The following is a 24578-nucleotide window of genomic DNA, read 5'->3' on the forward strand; positions in this document are numbered from 1 at the left end:
GTGTCCTTTTACTTCTGTTATCAGAAAGCAAATTTGTAAGAAATTGATTTAATGAATCGTATACATGAGACTAGGACAGCTGTACTCACACTCTCTGTATCCTATTATGATATTACAAAGGAATAAAACAAAGAAAAACAACAAGAATATAAAACAAAGAAAAACAATAGCATGTCCTTATATTGCACTGTATTTATCTCTATATCAACTCAAATATAGGCAGTGCTTTAACAGGCATAAACACAAAAAGTGGTACATTTTATATATATATATATATATATATATATATATATATATATATATATATATATATATATATATATATATATATATATATATATTGTATGCTTTGAGTGAAACTCATAGTACTTGTGTATATATTCCCATTGTCTAAATTGTGTGTACCCCTATTTGTGTTTATGCCTTGTGTTTAAGCCATTTCTGATTCCTGCATCCTGTAATATAAATGATGGACGAACAGAGAACTGTTACATTTATGGAAAAGCCTCTTCCCCCCCTCATTGTCAATGAGTGTCAGTAGATAAATGATCAATGGCAAACACACTACATTGGGCAGGGGGATGGGAATGGAACAACACTGGCTTTAGCTACTTAAAATAACGGTATGGGACCCGTTATCCGGAAACCCATTATCCAGAGAGATACAACCAATGACTAATCTCCCCGAACTGAAGCGTGTCTCTGCCCTTAGGGTAGGTATTCCATTGAAATCTGAATAGGAAGGTGCTCTAATGGATTTCATTGTTAACAGTACTGCACTGATGTAATGTATTGGTAACCAACTCAAGGTTTACTGGTTGGACACTACTTGCTAATGGTTTCCTGCAGTCCATCTGCACACTTCTCCTCCAACTTTGCACCCAACCATGGCACATGCCTCACCTGTTTACCCCCTTTTCCCTCCTGCCATCAGGGGAACACAAGCAATGGGTTCTTCTAGCTGCTGATCCTTGACCTGACCCTTTGTAAGGGATAACTTAGGGGGCAATGTGGAGGCAGCAGGAAGGAGAGTCTTTCAGGCAAGAGCTGGCTGAACCCACGGGACACAGACAAACAAATGGCAGGATGACGAGGGCAATGAATCAGACTGGAACAGGACGGAGAGGGTGAAGATCAGGACTGGACTAGACAGGTTGAGAGGGCGAAGATCAGGACTAGACAGGAAGAAGTGGGCGAAGGTCAGGACAGAAACAGACTGGATTAGGACTGGATGGTGCGGGCATAGATCAGATCAGGAGGCAGGAGCAGACTAGAAGTATAGAACAGGATGGTGCGGGCGTACTTCAGGAGCAGACTAGAGATTGGAAACATGAGGACAGGTGCAGATGCAGAAAGAGACTGGAGTAGAAGAGAGACTTGAGCAGAATAGCAAGAGGACTGGATAGCAGGAGAGGACTGGAGCGGAGAGCAGGAGAGGACTGGAGCAGAGAGCGGGAGAGGACTGGAACGGAGAGCAGTCAGGGCAAGATGCAGAGCAAGACAAGGGAAGATATAGACAGTGTACAAGTCAGAGCAGAACAAGAAGCAGGAACCAGAAAGGCAAGTTCAGGTCAAGGTCGAAACATGTTAAAGGAACAGTTCAGTCTGAAAATAAAAACTGGGTAAATAGATAGGCTGTGCAAAATAAAAAATGTTTCTAATATAGTTAGTTAGCCAAAAATGTAATGTATAAAGGCTGGAATGACTGGATGTGTAACATAATAGCCAGAACACTACTTTTTCAGCTCTCTAACTCTGAGTTAGTCAGCAACTTGAAGGGGGCCACATGGGACATAACTATTCAGTGAGTTTGTAATCGATCCTTAGCATTCAGCTCAGATTCAAAAGCAACAGATATGACCCATGTGGCCCCCCTCAAGGCTCTGATTGGTTACTGCCTGGTAACCATTCAGTGGAAACCAAGAGAGCTGAAAAGTAGTAGTGTTCTGGCTATTATGTTACACATCCAGGCACTCCAGCCTTTATACATTACATTTTTGCCTAACGAACTACCGGTATATTAGAAACATTTTTCATTTTGCACAGCCTGTCTATTTACCAAGTTTTTATTTTTCCACTGAACAATTCCTTTAAGACAAGGTAAAAGTAGGACTGGAGGAGAACTGGGAGGGAAAGACAAGAACAGAACAAGGAAAGATAAGGAGGAAAGGTTCAAGGTAGGACAGAACAAGGCAAGGAGGCTAGAGCTGAAACCCTTAGCTAGGGACACTGCCACACTGCTTGTCTGGGAAACAATGCTCTGGCAAGGTGTGTTCGGAGGGCTGGCCTTAAATAGGGCAGAGTCAGCCCTGATTGGCTGAATACAAACCAGTCAAAGCTGCTGCTGGGCTGGGGCTGCAAAGGCCAGGTAATATATAGTGAGGAACCCAGTAGGCTGATCACCTGGCCCAGTGGTTAAGACGTTGAACCAGAAACCCAAAGGTCCCTGATTTTGAATCCCAGCAGAGCCTTACACCTTTTGGTTTCCAAGATCTTAGTGGTGGGTTGTTTCTGGTTGCTGCCCTATTTGTATTTTCCCCATGTATTCAACCCTTTGTCACTGTCCAGGATAGGGCGGCAGATAGACAGAAGTATCTAGTAGAGTTAAGTCTAAAGCACCTGGACTTTCTGAGTTAACTTGAAAATGTTTCACAACTCATATGAGCAGCTTCTTCAGTTCAACTGATTGGTAGGGAATTCCTTAGCACAGGGGTCCCCAACCTTTTTTACCCATGAGCCACGTTCAAATGTAAAAAAGAGTTGGGGAGCAGCACAAGCATGAAAAAGTCCCTTGGGGTGCAAAATAAGGGCTGTGATTGGCTATTTGGTAGCCTCTATGTGGACTGGCAGCCTACAATAGGCTCTACTTGGCACTACACTTAGTTGTTATGCAATTAAAACTTGCTATCAAGCCTGGAATTCAAAAATAAGCACCTGCTTTGAGGACCCTGAGAGCAACATCCAAGGGGTTGGAGAGCAACATGTTGCTCACAAGCTACTGGTTGGGGATCACTGCCTTAGCATTTATATTCTTAAAGGGATACTGTCAAATATTTTTCAAAACACACCAGTTAATAGTGCTGCTCCAGCAGAATTCTGCACTGAAATCCATTTCTCAAAAGAGCAAACATCATTTTTTATATTTCATTTTGAAATCTGACATGGGGCTAGACATATTGTCAGTTTCCAAGCTGCCCCAGTCATGTGACTTGTGCTCTGATAAACTTCAGTCACTCTTTACAGCTGTACTGCAAGTTGGAGTGATATCACCCCCCCCTCCCTTCCCCCCACCCCCAGCAGCCTAACAACAGACAGAACAATGGGAAGGTAACCAGATAGATAACAGCTGCCTGGTAGATCTAAGAACAACACTCAATAGTAAAATCCAGGTCCCTCAATTGTAGGCAAGTTGTTACAACTATACTTGCACTATTTGTAGCTTCGGGTGCACGCTGCTTTCCCACTGCCAAAGGAACCAATTATTCATAGAAAAATACACATTGCAGCATTCTGAAATGGTGAAAATCTGAATTTATTTGTGCCAAAGACTAGACAACGTTTCGGGCTCCTGCCCTTTCTCAAGGCTTCAGGAGTCTTCAGTAAATAAGCAGTGTATCAGCGCATGCACAGTTGTAGCAATTTCTTCAATCCCGAACAACTGCGCATGCGCTGACAGCCACGGAAATTGCAGAAAAGACCCAAAGATAACCGAAGAGGTGAAGATGGGGCTGTGAGCTCCGCTGCGCTGACTTTGCATCGAGGGCTAATTAAAGACTTAGGGGCATTTACAGGTATTAACACCTGGGAACAGGGAGGGGGGACTATGGACGGTAGGTGTTTTCATTAGTTTGGGGGTTTAGTTCTCCTACAAGGAGCCACAGTGCATACAATGCATAAATGCATAAATGTACAATATAAATAAAAGTACGCAATAATTATACACAGCACACAGAGCTCAAATAAGGACACAGAGGTTAATTGCTATGTGGTAAGAGATACAGTTAGAAGGAGGTCCCTGCCCCGTAGAGCTTACAGTCTAATTGGGTGGGTGGTAAAATACAGGCACAAATTAGAGGGGAAAAGTGCACAAGGTAAAGGCATTGCCCAATAGGTCCCATTCTGCCTATGACTAAGTGCTGGGTAAGCATGAAACGCGTCAGGCGTTAGAGGGGATATTTTCCATGTTTTTTAACTATTGATGTAAATAAAGTATATTTTTTTACTTACTAGCATGCCTTGGAGAAATTATTGAGTTTATGGTTTTACCTCTGTTTGGTCACTAGAGGTCTCCAGCATGCATACCAGTAATGTTTACTGATTCTGCTCCCAATTTGATACTAATAGCTTATTGCCCAATATGTACCAGGACTAGACTAATGTTCTAGTGCTCCAAAATATAGACTTTTAGTTTTTTTCTTGAATAGATTGAGAGAGCACTTAATCATGTATGAATTCAGGGATCGAATTCCAGAGGTAAGGAGCAGCAAGACACAAAGGTGTAAGACGAGAGGTGGCAGTGGATGTGGATAGAGTCAAGCATTCTTCACTAAAATGGACAGCATAGACCACATTTTCCTGTGCTTAGTTGTTGGGTCTTTTGTGTGTACTGACTGCCTCAGAGTGTTGCTTGGTTTGAAAAACACAGGAATGCGATGTTTGTTGACAATTCTCCTAGGTGTTTCCGATGTTCCAGCCACATATGCAATGACTTTGTTGCTTCGCTTGCTTTGCTCCTCCCCTCTGTTTGATGGTCTGGTGTTTTTGCCTGATGTTGATTTTAATTCGAAAAAAGCCCAGTCTGGGTATCCACAAGTTATCAGAGCTCATTTGAGATGCATTTTCTTTAGCCCCTGCATTGGTGGCCACAGTCTCAGCCTGATGGTGTTGATGTTCCAGAGGATGGTGTGAGTCAAACAACAAATACTGATCAGAATTGGTGGGTTTCCTGTATACTTCAATCTCCAGCTTCCAATCCTCTTTGAGTCCAGCAAAGCCAACTTGCCCTCTTTCACATCTTCCCTTGTGAATTTTTCTCCACCGAGTTTATGTGTTTTGTAAAGGCTGGAACCCCATGTGCTTTTTTTGACCCAGGTGTCATGCACTGAAGCATTATTTCCACCTACAAAGCACCTCATCCAGCTAAATCACCAATAATGAAAAGGCTCAGAGAATAAAAGCTATATTATAATCCCTCATTTTTCTGGTTTCAACAAATAATTAGGTTTCCCTTTTGTATTATGCACAAAACTGTGTTAGCCAGTAGCAAAAATAACAGATAAACAAACAAACAAATATAAAAAGTAATGTAAAAGTAGCCAATATAGGTATCACTTCTACAATACTTTTTGTATTTGTTTGTTTTGTTATTTGTTACTTTTGTCTTATAAAAAAACAAAAGGAATTCTGACTACTGACTGGGAACGGCAACACATTTTATCACCAATTTCTATCCAATGGGTGACAAACTGTTACAAATGAATTTCTACCCTGATCTGAATTTCAGAGAGACGCCATACTGCAGGGGTCCCCAACTTTTTTTTTTTACCCGTGAACAACATTCAAACGTAAAAGAAGTTGGAGCAACATAAGGATGCAAAGAGTTCTTATGGGTGACAAATATGACCTGCAATTGGCTGTTTGGTAGCCCCTTTGTCGACATGCGGCCTACAGGAGGCTCTGTTTGGCAGTACAGGTATGGGATCCGTTATCAGGAAACACGTTTTCCAGAAAGCTCCTAATTATGGAATAGCTGTCTCCCATAGATCCCATTTTATCCAAATAATACAATTTTTAAAAAATTATTTCCTTTTTCTCTGTAATAATAAAAAAGTACCTTGTACTTGATCCAACCTAAGATAAATTGAATTTTTATTGGAAGCAGAACCAGCCTATTGGGTTTATTCAATGTTTACATGATTTTCTAGTAGACTTAAGGTTTCAAATTATGGAAAGATCCGTTATCCGGAAAACTCCAAGTCCCGAGCATCCTGGATAAAGTATCCTATACCTGTACATACTGTATGGTTTCTATGCAACTAAAGCCAGGAATTAAAAATAAGCGCCTGCTTTGAGGGCACTGGGAGCAACATCAAATGGCTTGGTGAGAAACATGTTGCTCATGGGCCACCACAAGGGGGATCACTGCCCTTACTGTATGGCCTGTAATATATCTGACGCAGCATTCTACCATAATGCTTGATAATATGGACACTTAAGGCAAATACCTCCCTTATAAATACTATTTTTTAACCTTGTTATATAGTACATCACTAGTGAGATAGTCCTGAGCTGAGTTGCTAACACCAACAATCAGTAATGCATGTCTAAGGTGGTGGGGGTTTCATACATAAACACAGATATAGAAAGAGGTCACCATCTTGTAACTTTGTTAAACATTTTTGCAAGACAAAGACTGTGCACATGCTCAGTGTGGTCTGGGCTGCTTAGGAATCGTCAAACAAAGCTGCTTGAGTTCTGCATGGCTGGGAAGTAAGGCGGGGGCTCCCCCTGCTGTTCATACGTATGATTGTTTCCCTGCAGAGCAGTTAGGGGCCGTCTGACAATTCCTATCCACAGCAGTAAATGAAGGGAGAATTTCACTGCATACAGTCGGATTTCTTATAAAAACGGTACACATTTTTTAATTAACGTATATTGGAGATAGGTTTCTTTTTCAAAAAAGAAAGTAAAAAAATGGGATTTTATTTTTTGCCTTTACATGCCCTTTAAGGGAGCCCTAATATTGACTAATATTATTTTGCCTGGGGCCCGTCCCTAATCTTTACGCCACTGCAGTCCCTATTGTCTAGGAAGCCAAGTGTGATGCAAACGGCTAATGGATCTGTATCTGCAGCAGTGCGACTGACTTCAGGTTCCTTTTATGAAACCCATTTCCCCAAAAACCTTTGAGAAAGATGATCAGTAGTGTACACATATATTGAAACGGCATATATGGACCCTCACCAGTACCCCACCCCCATGCTTCTGAACCCTGTAACAGCCCTTGGGTCTGCTGTCTTTACTGTTGACTCCTCGTACCAGCCACATTAAAGCTCAATGTAGAGCTCATTACATATTTAACACTGTTAAAGGGGTAATTCAATGTTTAGTATGATGTGGAGAGAAATATTCGGAGACAATTTGCAATTGGTTTTCATGTTTTATTATTTGTGGTTGAGTTATTTAGCTTTTTATTCAGCAGCTCTCCAGTTTGCAATTTCAGAAATCTGGTTGCTAGGGTTCAAATTGCCCTAGCAACCATGAATTGATTTGAATAAAAGACTGGAATGTAAATAGGACAGGGACTGAATAGAAAGATAAAAAAAAACAAAACTAGCAATAACACATTTGTAGCCTTACAGAGCTTCTGTTTTTTTTTAGATGGGGCCAGTGACCCCCATTTGAATACTGGAAAGCGTCAGAAGAAGGGATGGCAAATTATTTAAAAACTATAAGGGTAGAACTACATGGGCAATTTGGGTTGCACGTCCATCCGTTCCGACGCGAGGAAGCTCAGGCGTCACATCGGATGAGCCAAATCTAATGTAAGTAATACAAATGTCGCATGTAAAAGCTGATTGCATCCGACAGACACGACTCTCAGATGCGAACGCTGCATGTTGCGTCTTCATCTGACAGTCATGTCGGAAGCAATCAGCTTGTATGTGCGACATTTGTATTACTTACATTAGATTTAGCTCATCCAACGTGACGCCTGTGCTTTCTCGTCGTCGGAACGAATGGCCGCACATTGAAAATCGCCCGTGTAGTTCTCGCCTATAAGTTAAATAATGACAAGCAATTGAAAAATTGCTTAAAAATATAGTTTCTACTTAACGAAAAAAAAACACCAAGACACTTTTAACTTTAAATTCGCAAAGTCTTTATTAGGAAATAACTTACCGATTCTCTGCTTGAGCTCCTCTTCAGAGACAGGGCAACAATCCATCGTGCAGCGCTCGATTTTTCCTCCCTGTCTTCTATAGGAGATAGCCAGGGAGGAGAAATCAAGCTCCGCACGCTGGATCGTCACCCTGTTGCCGTTTCTAAAGAGGAGCGCAAGTGGAGAATCTGTAAGATATTTCTTAATAAAGACTTTTGAAGTTTAAACTTAAAAGTGTCCTGTTTTTTTTTTTTTCGTTAAAGGACCAGCAACATCAAAAAAAAATTAAAAAAAATTTGTTACTATACAACGAAAAAAAAACCACCAAGACATATTAAAATTTAAAATAGCAAAGCCTTTATTAAGAAATAACTTACAGAAAGTCCACTTCCCCTCCTCTTCAGAAAAGGCGACAGGGCGACCATCCAACCTGCAGCGCTCGATTTCTCCTCCCTGGCTTCCCTCTCTCCTCCAGCTCATGCCGCTCTCAGACGTGGCCACACTGACACTGCGAATCCGGGACTGAGCCAACAGCCTCTCCTTCCGGGCTGGGCTGAACCTGTCCCTGCCCAGCTCCTCCACCACCTCCGGCTCCAGCCTGCAGTAATAACGCCAAACCATTATATGTTTCTACAGAATGAGAAGTATAATTCCCAAGGAGCTGCTCCTGGGCTACTTCTGCCGCTGCCAATCTCTGCAACAGAGAAATAAATATTTAGTAAGGAATTAATGACTGGGAATGGGGCTAAATGATCATCCCAATCGAATTGCCGGTGATTTTAAAATGTGACAAACCAGTAGCGCAGTACTTAGGCCATATGTGATTTATGATCAAGTCTCTAGTTGGTGCGCTAATCATATATATAGGTAACAACTCGGCGCAGTCATTATTTCCTTACTAAATATTTTCTTTCTCCGTTGCAGAGATTGGCAGCGCCTGACACGTGCAGAAGTAGCCCAGGAGCAGCTTTTTGGGAATTATACTTCTCATTCTGCATAGAAACATATAATGGTTTGGCATTATTACTGTAGGCTGGAGCCGGAGGTGGTGGAGGAGCTGGGCAGGGACAGGTTTGAAGGGTTAACATGCCTACGTGCCGACCCTTGCAGGCCTCTGTCAGTCGCCTTTTCTGAAGAGGAGGGGAAGTAGACTTTCTGTAAGTTATTTCTTAATAAAGGCTTTGCTATTTTAAAGTTTAATATGTCTTGGTTTTTTTTTTGTATAGTAATTTTATTTGATGTTACTGGTCCTTTAAATAGAAAAAAATTAGTTTATTTTAATTTTTTATGTTACTGGTCCTTTACAACATACTATATTTACTTTAAGTGAACCAGCCCTTAACATTTCTTCCATTAGGGAGTCTCACTGATTTTTTTTGTGTGCCTGAAGTGGACATAAATATATGTTAAGCCTCACTCCCAGCATCTGTCGTGTTCACCTTTAAGTTAACGTGTAGTACGTTATAGAATGGCCAATTCTAAACAACTTTTTAATTGGTCTTCATTACTTATTTTCTATAGTTTCTGAATTATTTGCCTTCTTCTTCTGACTCTTTCCAGCTTTCAAATGGAGGTCACTGACCCCATCTAAAAAAACAAATGTTCTGCAAGGCTACAAATTTATTGTTATTACTCCTTTGTATTACTCATCTTTCTATTCAGGCCTCTCCTATTCATATTCCAGTCTCTTATTCAATTCAATGCATGGTTGTAGGGTAATTTTGACCCTAGCAACCAGATGCCTAAAAGTTACAGTGGAGAGGTGCTGAATAAAAAGGTAAATAACTAAAAAAAAACAAATAATCAAAAATGAAAACCAATATCATTCTCTACGTTAGACTAAAGGTAATTTAAAGGTGAAAAAGCCCGTTCAGCCTCGTACAAGTGCTACATCCAGACTGTCTGTTACGCAGATCTAAGGCCCTGCATTCCACTCCCCTTCCAATCAGTGCTCTTTAGCTTTAATGAGTGGTGTGCAATGATTGCGCCGCAGCCTCTTAACTTCCTCTCCGCAACAACATGACCCCGCCTCGCTGCGGCCGCGCTGTATTGTGGGAATGGATTGTGGGCGATCTCTGCCTCTGCCTTTCCCCTTCTGCGTAGGAGAATTCCGGCAAAGACTACCTTTCCCATAATGCATTGCCACGATTCTAAAAGCTAATACTTCCATCAAAAAGCCGAGGCGCATTCTGGGATTTGAAGTGTTTTGATGTTCCGCGACCTCTCTGACGTGACGGATATTAGAACTACAGTTCCCGATAGGCAAAGCGTTCCCGTTAGACCCGCTGGAGCAGCGGGGTAAGATGGCGGCCACTGGAGGGCTAGGGGGTCTCCTTTTGTTATAAGGCTGGGATATTAGGAAGAAATCCGCTAGTGCGAGTGCGGAGCAGGACCGGAGCAGCGGATCCCAGCAGCCAGGAGCCACCGTCAGTGGGTAGGTGTCTGCAGAGGGAGCGCCCAGCGCTGGTCAACAGGCCCGGACCCGGCGCTGGGAGGGGTTTTGCCTTTGGTGCTGCTGGATGAGACTTTGGCTAGAGTCGGGGCTACACAGTGTATTTGTATTCCTAATGGCTATTGTAACCACTCAATACTGCACGCATGTACAACTGCTGATGGACTACATCTCCCAGCAACCCCAGGGAAGCTTGTGGCTGTCAGAACATGCAGAGGAAGCTGGAGGGCCGAGGGATAAGTCATCGTTTGAACCCCTAATAATCAGCTGCAATGTAGGCCGATTTGGGGCCTGTGATCCAATAGAATCTTTTACATCTGATCTTCTCTGCCTTGAGCTTTGATTTGCTGGGGTCTGTGTGTTCCTTTAAATGTTCCTTTAAACAAGCAGTTTCAAGAGGTGCAGCCATCTCTTCTCATTATTGGTCCCTGTGTAACAATTCTATTCGTGTGCTTATTGTGAGTACTTCACTGATCTGGTGTGAGTGCTCACTTCACTGCACTCTCTGCTCACTACACTCTGCTCACTACACTGCGCTCATTACTGTTCACTCTCTGCGCTCTCTGCTCACTACTCTGCACTCTCTGCTCACTGCACTCTCTGCTCACTGCACTCTCTGCTCACTGCACTCTCTGCTCACTGCACTCTCTGCTCACTGCACTCTCTGCTCACTGCACTCTCTGCTCACTGCACTCTCTGCTCACTGCACTCTCTGCTCACTGCACTCTCTGCTCACTGCACTCTCTGCTCACTACTCTGCTCACTACTCTGCTCACTGCACTCTCTGCACACTACTCTGCTCACTGCACTCTCTGCACACTACTCTGCTCACTGCACTCTCTGCACACTACTCTGCTCACTGCACTCTCTGCACACTACTCTGCTCACTGCACTCTCTGCACACTACTCTGCTCACTGCACTCTCTGCACACTACTCTGCTCACTGCACTCTCTGCACACTACTCTGCTCACTGCACTCTCTGCACACTACTCTGCTCACTGCACTTTCTGCACACTACTCTGCACTCTCTGCGCGCTATACAGCGCTCTCTGCGCGCTACTCTGCTCACTATATTGCGCACACACACAGGCAGGGAGATGGCAGAGAGAGCAGCCATCAAGTCAATGCTGGGCATCTGAGGGAGGAGCTTCACTGGTTGTGCCCATATTTCAGGCATGCATCTGTAGCTCTGCCCATTGAGCTTACAATCTAAGTGATGGGACTGGAGCCCATGGGGGAGGCATGATGAAGCTTTGTGCTATAAGCCACAAGGAACTTGTGCCAAAATTAATGCCGGAATTCATTAGAGGTCCCCAACTTCTTACTTTCAAAGCCATTGCTTATCTCTGTCACCCTGACAGTCTGCTGTCTGCGTGGCTTTGACTTTTAACCACTAACCCTAAATCTGTATGGGAAAATGCGGCTTAGGCAGAAGGCAGGTTGTAGATAATTCTGCTGTATTCCGTACTCCACAGTGTAAGTCACCAAATGCAACATTGGGTGACAGATTTGCACTCTAATCCTGGGCAAACCATTAGGCACTGGGATCACTGAGTTATCGGTGAAGTGTCTGTTATTAATAAATCACTGCATGTGACAATATGGAATGGTCTGGGCTCACCAATCCTATGTTGCTGGCAGGCACTTTAAAGCAATATAATGTGTTTGGCAGCATTTAGGACTGTAGTCCCTGCTAGCATCAACTTCATTAGGTGTAGTGTGTCTCCTTTTGGATCATTTGTTTGGCATTTAAATGGGAACTAATGTCTAGGAACAATTGAAAAGTAAATATACATTTACATTTTTCAAGGCACTGTGGCTGTAGGATAGTAGGGACAGATGGTGCCTATAGTAGCAGTGGGATAATAGTCTCTGGGAAGGGAGTGTGATTGTGGGATAGCAGGTATAGTAGGGAGAGATGGTGCCTATAGTAACAGTGGATAATAGTCTCTGGGAAGGGAGTGTGACTGTGGGATAGCAGGTATAGTAGGGAGAGATGATACCTATAGTAACAGTGGGATAATAGTCTCTGGGAAGGGAGTGTGACTGTGGGATAGCAGGTATAGTAGGGAGAGATGGTGTCTATAGTAACAGTGGATAATAGTCTCTGGGAAGGGAGTGTGACTGTGGGATAGCAGGTATAGTAGGGAGAGATGGTGCTTATAGTAACAGTGGGATAATAGTCTCTGGGAAGGGAGTGTGACTGTGGGATAGCAGGTATAGTAGGGAGAGATGGTGCCTATAGTAACAGTGGGATAATAGTCTCTGGGAAGGGAGTGTGACTGTGGGATAGCAGGTATAGTAGGGAGAGATGGTGCCTATAGTAACAGTGGGATAATAGTCTCTGGGAAGGGAGTGTGACTGTGGGATAGCAGGTATAGTAGGGAGAGATGGTGTCTATAGTAACAGTGGGATAATAGTCTCTGGGAAGGGAGTGTGACTGTGGGATAGCAGGTATAGTAGGGAGAGATGGTGCCTATAGTAACAGTGGATAATAGTCTCTGGGAAGGGAGTGTGACTGTGGGATAGCAGGTATAGTAGGGAGAGATGATACCTATAGTAACAGTGGGATAATAGTCTCTGGGAAGGGAGTGTGACTGTGGGATAGCAGGTATAGTAGGGAGAGATGGTGCTTATAGTAACAGTGGGATAATAGTCTCTGGGAAGGGAGTGTGACTGTGGGATAGCAGGTATAGTAGGGAGAGATGGTGCCTATAGTAACAGTGGATAATAGTCTCTGGGAAGGGAGTGTGACTGTGGGATAGCAGGTATAGTAGGGAGAGATGGTGCCTATAGTAACAGTGGGATAATAGTCTCTGGGAAGGGACTGTGGCTGTGGGATAGCAGGTATAGTAGGGAGAGATGGTGCCTATAGTAACAGTGGGATAATAGTCTCTGGGAAGGGAGTGTGACTGTGGGATAGCAGGTATAGTAGGGAGAGATGGTGCCTATAGTAACAGTGGATAATAGTCTCTGGGAAGGGAGTGTGACTGTGGGATAGCAGGTATAGTAGGGAGAGATGGTGCTTTCAACTGCTTTGAAAGTACTTGTAATACTTGGACAGGTAATTCTGCCGCCACAGATAGACAGGTTTAAAATCTATCTATCTATCTAAATCTTGAAAGAAAAAAGCAGCACTCAGTATCAAATTGCTAGAAAGTGTATTAAAATGACATATGCAATGTTTTGGACATATAGTATGCCCTTTATCAAGCAGTAACAAAAGCAACTGAATTAACAAGTTACATTTGAAATCAGATTTTCCATTTTAGAAGTCAACATCCACTACATACAAAGATCGATTCCAGTTAGTCAACTCTTACGAGTCAATAGTTTAATTAGTGATACACATGAGATAGTAATCCACGAACAGAAGATGTGTCAGACATTTCTAGATAGAAGTTACCCTTAAGATGTGATACGTTGGGCTCAGTTTCAGGTTAACCAATGTAGGGAGAAAAAGAAAAAAGATATACGCATTCCTTTTTTGACTCAATATTCTAATTATAGTGAGCCCATAGCTGAGGCTATACGTAAACACTGGTATATTCTCAAAAGTGCAGGAATTTAAATCACCTCCACACATTTCATATTGTAGAGGCAAAATGATTGTAACTTCAGTCTCTTCCTCTAGTCTGAAATTAAGATCTAAGGAAGCCAGTACCTTTTTGAGGACTAATCACAATATCGATCAGCTATTAACTCGTTTAATATTTTGAAACACTTTGTTGAGCAAGGCCACACCTCTGACCAATTTAGGTTTACGGTATTAGAAATTGTATCGCCTCTAAAGAGAGGAGAAGATCGTGAATTTAAAAGAAGGGAGGTGTGGTGGATTAATAAACTTACAGGGGTGGTTCACCTTCAAACAACTAGTTGTTTTCAGAGAGATCACCAGAAATAACGACTTTACAATTACTTTCTAGTTTCTATTCGTGATCCTTTTTCTAATATTGAAGTGTAGAGTGTAATTTTTCACCATCTAAAGCAGCTCTGGGAGAGGGGGGTCGCCGACCCCCCAAACTGATCTAAATTGATACATTTAGTTGATACATTTCTAATCTTTGTCCCCGCTGAGCAGAATCCCTGAGTTTCATTAAAGGGCATGTAAAGGCAAAAAATAAAATCCCATTTTTACTTTCTTTATTGAAAAAGAAACCTATCTCCAATATACTTTAATTAAAAAATGTGTACCATTTTTATAAAAAACCTGTCTGTATGCAGTGAAATTCTCCCTTCATTTACTGCTGTGGATAGGAATTGTCAGACGGTCCCTAACTGCTGAGCAGGGAAACAATCATACTTATGAACAGCAGGGGGAGCCCCCGCCTTACTTCCCAGCCATGCAGAACTCAAGCAGCTTTGTTTATGACGATCCCTAAGCAGCCCAGACCACACTGAGCATGTGCACAGTCTTAGTCTTACAAAGATGTTTAACAAAGTTACAAGATGGTGACCCCCTGTAGCCAACTTTGAAAGCATAAATTATTTGTTTGATTAGGCTTGTGGTGCAGTAAGTTCATGTTTATATTTAGTATACAACATACAGCATTTCTAGCCTTATTCTATTTTGGACTTTACATGCCCTTTAAGGTGAAGTCCACACGGGGCGTTTTGTGTAGATTTGGTCGCCTGGTGACTAATCACCTTGTCTTTGCGGCGACCAATCTCCCCAAACGCCTTCCCTGACTCCGGCTTAAAATGAAAAAACGCCTGCACCAATCACACGCGGCTGTTCGTTTTCCGGCGACTTCGGAGAACGAATCGATGGGTGTGATTAGCGCCAGCGTCTTTTCATTTTTAAGCCGGAGTCAGGGAAGGCGTTTGGGGAGATTGGTCGCCGCAAAAATGAGGCGATTAGTCGTCAGGCGACCAAATCTACACAAAACGCCCCGTGTGGACTTCACCTTAATGAAACTCAGGGATTCTGCTCAGCAGGGACAAAGATTAGAAATGTATCAATTTAGATCAGTTTGGGGGTCAATCAGTGTGGCCTGACCCTTAAGGCAGCTGTTAGAATTGATACAATAGTTGCTGATACTCCAGAGATACTGCTGAGAAATGTATCCACTAAATGGAAATGGATCAACTAAATGTTGCAATATTGTAACAGTTTAGAATCTGCTCCTGAATTACTGAGCTGCCAGACTCAAACACCAGAGACACAAACATTCAACTTTAAACTTAGATTTTGGAAAACCGGTAAAATCTTAAAAATGGAAAGAAATTGGAAAAAGTCTTTATTTCTGGCGAACAGTCTGAAAACAGCTGAACTGAAAGTGTTTGGAAGGTGAACAACCCCAGATTACGACTTATTTTTATTTTTGTAAATGTTTTCAGATATGTGCAATAACATATAACTTTGTAACTGCTTTATGCAAATTTTGTTTGAACACTTTGATGTCACTTCCTGTGAATCACTTCAATTGCGACTTGTTAATTCAGTTGCTTTTGTTACAGCTTGATAAAGGGCATATACTATATGGCCGAAACGTTAAATATGTCTTTTTAATACACTTTTCTAGCCATTTGATACCGAGTGCCGCTTTCATGATTTCTCTATGATATATATATATATATATATATATATATATATATATATATATATATATATATATATATATATATATATATATTTATTTTATTCTCCAAAGGACCCGCACTCCGATTTAGTGAATATTTTAACTTTCCCTCATAGTTGTATATCCAATGTTTTGACCCTCATTAGGGCCTTTATCAAGAGAAGCTCACTGGTGCTGTGACTGAATGAATGGGTTTGTTTTCTTTCCTTATGGTCTGGCCTACCCCCAAAATTCAATGTTACTCTCAGTTGCACCATTCGATTTATATGAATGTGCTTATACAGAGCATCTTTACCTCTTTATACACAGTGAGGGATTTATAAACACTGGGCAAATTAGCAACTGGGCAGTAACCCATGGCAACCAATCAGATGATTACTTTTATTATGCAACATGCAGCTGGTTGAAAAAAGTTAATCACTGATGGGTTGCTATGGATTACTGCACAGATGTAAATTTGCCCACTGTTTAGGGTCAGGGCACACAGGCAGATTCGGGGAGATTAGTCGCCCTGCGACAAATCTCCTCTTCTTCGGGGCGACTGCCTTCCCGCCGGCTAAAATGTAAATCGCCGGCGGGATGCAATTCGTTTTCCGGTCGCCTGACTTTGGAAAACGAATCGCTCCGAGTGCCATCCCACTGGCGATTTACAGTTTAGCTGGTGGGGAGGCAGTTCAGGGAGATTAGTTGCCCGAATTTGCCTGTGTGCCCTGACCCTTATAAATGGGGTTGTTGCAACACTGTTTTGTCTGGATCAAATAAAGATGATTCTTCCGGATACCATTTAACATGTTGCTTTTTTACAGGATTGTGCAAAAAAAAAAGCAGATGTGAAGGGTTAGTTAATTGGCATTTAAAAGCAAGAGCGGGGCCAACCCATGGTCATACAAACAGATGACCGTGAAATGTTCCCATTGATCTCCAGGGCAAGCTTCTAGCTGGCAGTTATTCAGCTGATTTAGTGAGAGGTGTCTGTACAATCTCCAGGAGACCTTGCTGCTCTTCTGATCACGCACTGTATTTAGGGCATGGGCACATGGGCAGATTCGGGTTGATTTAGCCACCTGGCGACTAATCTTTTTCTTTGGGGCGACTATCTCCCCGAACTGCCTTCCCCCTGCTAAAATGAAAAATCACCTGCGTCAATGCACTTGCCGTGCTTCGATTTCCAAAGTTGCCCAAAGTTTCCTCATGAGGTATCTTCGAGCGACTTCAGAAATGGAAGCGCCGCGAGTGCCATTGCGCTGGCGTTTTCTCATGATAGCAGGGGGAAGGCAGTTTGGGGAGATTGTCGCCCCGCAGAAGAGGCGATTAGTCGCCAGGCCACTGAATCTCCCCGAATCTGCCCATGTGCCCCTGCCCTTAAAGTGATGCCTAATTCCAGTTTATGGCGCCTTTGGGCAGAGTGGAATCCAACACGGGGTCTAAAATATAGGCAGTCGTAGGTCAATTTGAGAGAGCTTTGTGCATACACATGGAAATATAACTCTGTGAATCCCTGCAAAGGAACATTAATTGATCTAAATATAGTAATATCTGGGAGGTTGAAGGGAAAACTCATGTTTTATACTCTGGAAAGGCTGAACCTTATGATGCAGCAATCCAAGAATCCAGGAATTCTTCCTCTCCTCGCTTAGGGTACAGGGCAGTATGTAGTACAGGTATGGCACTCATTATCCAGAAAACTCCAGCCTGTCTCCCATAGACTCCATTATAATCAAATCATCCAAATTTTTAACAATTATTTCCCTTTTCTCTGTAATAATAAAACAGTACCTTGTACTTGATCCCAACTAAGATATAAATAATCCTTATTGGAGGCAAAACCAGCCTATTGGGTTTATTTCATGTTTTTTAAGGTATGATGACCCAAGTTATCAGGAAAACCCCAGGTCCCAAGCATTCCGGATAACCAGTTCTATATCTGTTCTTAAACTGGCCATAGACTCAAAGATCTGATCGTACGAATCGAGGATTCGTATGATTTTCGGACCGTGTGTGGATAGTCCTGAAATTTTTCGTCTGGCGGAGATCGGTCGTTTGGTCGATGGGACAGGTTAAAAGATTTCTGTCGGCTTTGGGTAATATCTCTGCGTGTATTGCCGATCATACGATTCCTGAGGGAGACTGTCACTAGCTTTGGTCGGACATAACTTGCTGTCAGGGGCAGAACATCGGCTGATCTGTTCTTTTGTACTTGATCGGAATGGTTAGTGGCAGGTCGGGAGATGGGGGAGTACGTTGATTTGTACGATTGGATGTTTGCGTCTGTGGCCAGCTTTACTGTGAGCTATTTTGATGCAGCCCCCACAGCATGTGTAATTATACTACCTAAAGAACGACAGGATGGCACTCGGAGCGCTTAGTTTTCTGTAGTCGCCCAAAATTGGGAAGGCAGATCAGGGGGGTTTCAGCACCCCAAGAAGAAACGATTTGTCGCTGGCCGACTGAATCTCCACGAATCTCTACGTGCGTCTCTGCCCTTAGTTTGCAAACTTTCCCCAGTAGGGCCCTCTAATTCTATACTCTGAAAACCCTTGTTCGTTATTTGCCATTTGTCCCCCGTTTGTTATAAACTAAAGCACTGCTTAACCTGTATAAATAAATGGTGATGATGATGATGATAGTATGCATTACCTGTGCAGTGTTGTGCCTTCTGTTCTCATTCCTGGAAAGACAATACATAGTTAATTTTTTTCATTCCCTTAGGCTTGTTTCTCCAAGTTGCAGTTATGGAAGGAAACAGTCAAGATCCCAAACTCACTAGTCAAGAAACTGATGAGGAGTCTAAGGAAGAGTCCAACCAGCCATCAGAAGATCCACCATCGCAGAAGAGTCAAGCAGAAAGTACTACTGCTGACCAGCCCACTAGTCGTGGCACTGAGGAGGAATCATGTAAGGCTGAAGGCCTGTGCCCAGGAAGGATCTTCATTTTGGTAACTATCCTCTAACATTGTGTATCATCTAACATTGTGTATCATCTAACATTGTGTATCATCTAACATTGTGTATCATCTAACATTGTGTATCACACACACATCTCCAGAGCCCTATTCCTCTCCATATAGCCTTTGCTAATAATAGATAGCCTTCCTCTCCTGTTGACTCATGGTCCTGCTTCTATTTATCATCTGTAAAAGACACCCTGATGTGCCCTGTTGGGGGTTTGCAACTCCTAATCAGAGACACCATGAGAATTGTAGTTTCACAACAGCCGGACTGACCCTGGTTTCGTTCAATTCTAAGATGTTCAAGAAAAAGGAAAGCTACTGAGCCAGATTATTACCAATAGATTAGCTGCAATAGTTAAGATGCAAGCTAGAACGCTATATTTATTCTGTAGAATGCTTTACCATACCAGTGTAAACAGCTCTAGAAACTGTTTGTTTAGGACAGCAGCTGCCATATTAGCTTAGTGTGACATCACTGAGTCTCTCCCTGCTCATTCATAGCTCTAGGCTCAGATTAAAGCAGGGAGGAAGAGGGGAGCAAACTGAGCATGCTTAAGCCCAAACCCTGGAGGTAGAGTCCTGCGCTGAACCAATTTGTTAAACCCGGACCTGCAACCCACATACTTACCTGCTTGGACCCGATACCCAACCTGCAAGTACCTTATCCGCAACCTGATCCGCGACCCGCTGACCATCAAGAAACAGGAAGTGCTGTCGTAAACCAGAGGTGACATCATTGGAAGTAGGCGTGATCAGAAATCGCTATTGAGAAGACCCGAACCGTGACCCGCTAACCCAGAGAACTGCCGATCCGCGTCTGTGCCCGATCCTGAAACTTCTATCTGCTAGAGGTTTTTACAGGTAACCCACAGGTACCCGACCAGCTGCAGGACTCTACCTGGAGGTTTAAGCTGAAAGAAGGAAGTGTAATACAGAAGCCCATGTGTACACAATAGAAGGAAAGAAATGCTGTTTTTTTTTGACGGAGTACTCAGAGCAGCATTACTTTGAGGGTTTACTGATGTATTTATATAGAACTTTCTGATAAAGCTTACTTAGTTTTAACTTTTCCTTCTCCTTTAAACACAGACTTGATTCGTCCTATTTTAACATGTGGCTGATTTAAATGTTTTTCCTCTTCTAGAAGGCTTTGCAACAAGTTGTGGGAAGCAGCTTACAAAATGAAACGCAGATCGAGCTCTCTAAAAATACAGGTATATATTCATTTTTGTCATAAAAGAATACTAATTTGTGCTTAGAAATGTGATTTCCGATAAGTATGAGATGGTCTGATAATTGTGTCCTATAGATTTTGGTGGGCTTGTTGACTGCACTTGTTTAAAACTCTGATCTGTGCCATCTTTGTCATTGTTTGGGTACATTGGAAGATGAGCTGGAGCTTCAATTCACTTGTTGCTGTTCCACACAAGTCAGGTGCAATACCATGGAAAGACCCTCATATTTTCTATGTCAATTCAGCCTGTTGGATACAGTATACACTATGTGTATTGGCTGCCTTTACTCTCAAAGAGCCTGGATCTGGAAACCTGTTTTTGTGACCGTGAGCAGCCCAGTTGTATTGTGTCTAATTATATGCCTAATCAACAATTCCCTTTTTAAAGAAATTATTATTTAATACCAAGCCACCTATATATATCTAGCCACCAAATCCAATAAATACTGTGATCGAAAAATGTGTATTAGTAGTCTTTAAAGGAGACACATAGGATAAATGAAAAAACCCTAATATTGTAGGCAATTATGAGTAATATATGGTGTTGCTTTTACATTGTGCTAAAAATGTATATTATCTTTATAAATAGCCTCTTTATTAGAGCTCCCTATAGATGTTCACTGGTCCCTGTCCATGTTTCAAATGAGGGGTGGGCAGTAGGAGGGGGACAGCCAATCACAGCTCTGCAGTCACACAAGCAAAGACAGGATTCAGTTCCCTATCAGGTCCTGCTAGCTGCTGATTGGTTCCTGTCCTACAGAGCAGTGAGCTGAGTGCCAACGGCTCCCCTGCACAACTTGGGAATTCAGGGAGCAGGAAGTAGAGTCCTTCTATTTCTACCCGCAACCCGCAGGGTACCGCAGGTTTTTGCAGGTACCCGACCCGCTGCAGGACTCTAGCAGGAAGTGGAACAGAAGGGAGAGATAATTAGGGTTTATTCTGAAATATTCAATAAATCAGCCTGAAACACTACTTTTTTTTAAGCACAATTCTCCTATATCTGAATGTGTATAACGCACTGGTACATTCTCATTTTTCTTTTTTTTTTTTTTTACACAAAATGTCTCCTTTAAATAAGCTTAGTACTGCTGCATGCTCTGGATGTGAGATTGGGTACTTCTCTATTAATTTCTTAGGAAATTAGTAGCCTTTATTTATTGGGGTCATTGACCCTACCCTCCTCGTAATAGCATTATCAACTGAAAGCTGGAAAAGGACAGAAGAGACTATTTTGGATTCGGCCGAATCCTTCTTGAAAGATATGGCTGAATGCCGAATCCGAATCTTAATTTGCATAGGCAAATTAGGGGTGGGAATGGGAAAGCATTTTCTAGTTCCTTGTTTTGTGACAAAAAGTCACTAGATTTCCCTCCCTGTCCCTAATTTGCCTGTGCAAATTAGGATTTAGTTCGGCCAGGCAGAAGGATTGGGCCGAATCCTGCTGAAAAAGCCGAATCCTGGTTTCGGTGCATCCCTAGAAACAAATATAACATTCTAGAACATACGTGAAGTTAACTTAAAGGTGAACTACCCCCTTTTTTTTTTTTAATCAAAGCAATTGAAAGGGTTACTTTACCCATACTAATGATGTAGACCAGTTTCCAACTAGCTGTGCATGCTAACTTAGACTAAAGCCAATTTGGTCTCTTTTAGACAGTTTATGGAACTCCTTCTTGTGTTTTATCTCTATTTGTTTTCCCTCTCTTCGTTTACATCTGGCACAGAATCTAAAACAAAATTCTCTTAAACCTCCAGAAAGTGAGTCTGCAGCTCTTATTGTATAGGCTTTACAGCACTTCTGTGGCTAAAGGTGGCCATACACGGGCCGATAAAAGCTGCCGACAGACCAAGTCGGCAGCTTATTGGCCCGTGTATGGGGGCCCCCGACGGGCTTCCCCGATCGAGATCTGGCCGAAAGTCGGCCAGATCTCGATCGGATGGGGTTAAAAATCCCGTCGGATCGCGGCCGCATCTGTTCGTTGATGCGGTCCCGCGATCCGACCGCCCGTTTGGCGAACGCTAGGATCCGATCGTTGGGCCCTAGGGCCCACGATCGGATCAGCCCGATATTGCCCACCTCAAGGTGGGCATATCGGAGGGAGATCCGCTCGTTTGGCGACATCGCCAAACGAGTGGATCTATCCGTGTATGGCCACCTTTAGTCAGGCCTTTGAAGTGCATTTCCTGATCTAGCAAATCTGTAAAAATCAGCCAGGGAGGGAGTTCTTTGTGTTTTTAAGTCAAAGAGGACTGAATCTTTTAGGGTCAGGGCACACTCTCCGATTCGGGGAGATAAGTCGCCCAAGGACAAATCTCCTTCTTTGGGGCGACTAATCTCCCCGAACTGCCCCCTGCCGGCTAGAATGTAAATTGACGTGGGATGGCACTCGGAACGCTTCATTTTCCAAAATCGCCAGAATTTGCGTCAAAACATCTTTTTCACTCTGCAAATTTTTTTTCGACAAACGTTTACCAGTGTAGGGCAACAGTAAATGATATTTTCATTACTTTAAAACACAATGTTTGGTGTTACTGTTCCTTTAAGGCTCTGGCACATATGCAGCTTTGCAGGAAGTACTTATCGATGCCCCTTGCCCCTAATTATGCCTGCCATGTATTTATCATAGATGTGATCTGCTTATTTTCTTGTTCAGATTCAAAACAGAAAGGTGCAAATCTGATGAAGGCCTGTAGGAAAAGAAAAGTGAAGAAGAACAATGGGAATTCTAAATCGCTTGGTGTGGAAGAAAATTCTGTACGTATCCACTTTTTTACTCGTCCAATTTACATGACACTTTAATCGTGTACAATAACTGTCATGTATTTATAAAGCACCAATACTTAGTATTCATTTATAGCATTAATTCACTAATTAATTAACAAGGGTTACAGGATAAACAAGGACAGCCCATGCTCACAAGACCTTTACACTGATCTTTATTTTCTGCTGTCTAATTCTGATTTTGAATTCCTTCCAGATCACTGAAACAACGGAAAATCTTTTGGCCAGTCTTGCAGTTGCATTGGATTACATGGAAAAGACAAACACTACAATCGCTGCAGGATCTCATAGCTGCCCATGTGAGGAAGAAACCATAGAGCTGGGAGCCAGTTAGTAAGTAACATCACTTTTTTTCTCCCCACATGTTTCACTAACACTGATCACAAGTTTTGCTTAAAAGGGGTTGCTCATCTGTAAGTTAACTTTTAGTATGTTATAGAACGGCCAATTCTAAGCAACTTTTTTAATTGGTCTTCATTATTTCTCAAGAATAGAAAGGCTAGATTGGACTTTGCTAAAAAAACATCTAAGGGTCTGGCCACACGGGCAGATTCAGAGATATTAGTCACCAGGCGACTAATCTCCCCAACTCTCTCTCTACTCTTCTGCGCGGCGACTAATCTCCCCAATCGGCCTTCCGCCAGCTAAAACGTAAATCGTCTAGGGGCAGGCACACGGAACGCTTCGTTTTCCAAAGTTGTCCGTAATTGCCTCACGAGGAAACTTCGGGCGACTTCAGAAAACGAAGCGCTTTGTGTGCCTGCCCCCAGGTGATTTCCATTTTAGCCGCCGGAAGGCAGATCAGGGAGATTAGTCGCCATGAAGAAGGGGAGATTTGTCGCTTGGCGACTAATCTCCCCGAATCTGCCTGTGTGGCCAGACCCTTAAAATGCCAGCACAGTATTCAAGGGTTCCCAACATACAGACCCCTAAATTAATCCTTTTACTTTAGTTATGAGTTAAGTTATGAGTTTGGAACTGCCTTATTGAATATATCTTATGTTTTGAATTCTCAGTGACACAGAAGAGGTGGATGAACTGGAGCTTGTAGCTGAAATTCAGATTGGTGACCTTGCATCTTATTGGAATGCTCGTTCAGGGTTCTCCAGGAGGGACAGTCATTGGAGAAGTCAGAAGTCAGGTGAGCTGGAAATAATAACATCCTCTTCCATACACATCAGTGCTTTGGGGGATGCTTTAGTGACAAACTGAAGGCCATTATCATGGGAAGGGTAAATCTACCTTTTACAATTGTGCAGTTTGGATATTTCCCTTAATTTTCTTAGTATTCCTATGTCAAAGACAAAAAAAAAAAAGCCAAGCAATATACCAGCAAAGTATTTGCCGCAGTGCAGAAGCCCATAGCAGCCAATCAATTTTGCTACCATTACTCCATCTGGAGTGGAATGGGGGCTTACTGTAAGCCCAAATTAATAGGGCCCTCTTTACCTCCTGCCAGACAGTATTTTGAGTGTAGTTTGTAAGTGTGACAGCTTCACATCAGAATGGAAGATAGAATTGTGCAAGTTGCAATGTATCTTCATTTTTTGTGGTTTTTCAAGTGTTAAGCTTTTTATTCAACCGCTTTCCAGTGTGGAATTCCAGCAGTTGCTAGGAATAATTGTACTGTAGCAAACAAAGAAAATGAATGCTTGAGGGCCTGAAGTCAAATGTAAACAATAAAAAAGTAATGA

General features: G+C 42.6%; 1 protein-coding gene across 1 annotated transcript in view; it reads left to right on the forward strand.

The window, feature by feature from the left end:
• The first annotated feature begins 10005 nt into the window (after window positions 1-10005).
• Window positions 10006-24578, forward strand: part of scaf1.S (SR-related CTD-associated factor 1 S homeolog) — a 29761-nt gene continuing 15188 nt past the window's right edge. The window contains exons 1-6 of the mRNA XM_018228154.2: window positions 10006-10316; window positions 18627-18853; window positions 20013-20082; window positions 22757-22857; window positions 23081-23217; window positions 23901-24025. Of these exons, the coding sequence (XP_018083643.1) occupies window positions 18650-18853; window positions 20013-20082; window positions 22757-22857; window positions 23081-23217; window positions 23901-24025 (637 nt within the window). The 5' untranslated portion in view covers window positions 10006-10316; window positions 18627-18649. The remainder of the gene's footprint in view (window positions 10317-18626; window positions 18854-20012; window positions 20083-22756; window positions 22858-23080; window positions 23218-23900; window positions 24026-24578) is intronic.

This window comes from Xenopus laevis, chromosome 7S, assembly GCF_017654675.1.
Source record: "Xenopus laevis strain J_2021 chromosome 7S, Xenopus_laevis_v10.1, whole genome shotgun sequence".
Lineage (NCBI taxonomy): Eukaryota > Metazoa > Chordata > Amphibia > Anura > Pipidae > Xenopus > Xenopus laevis.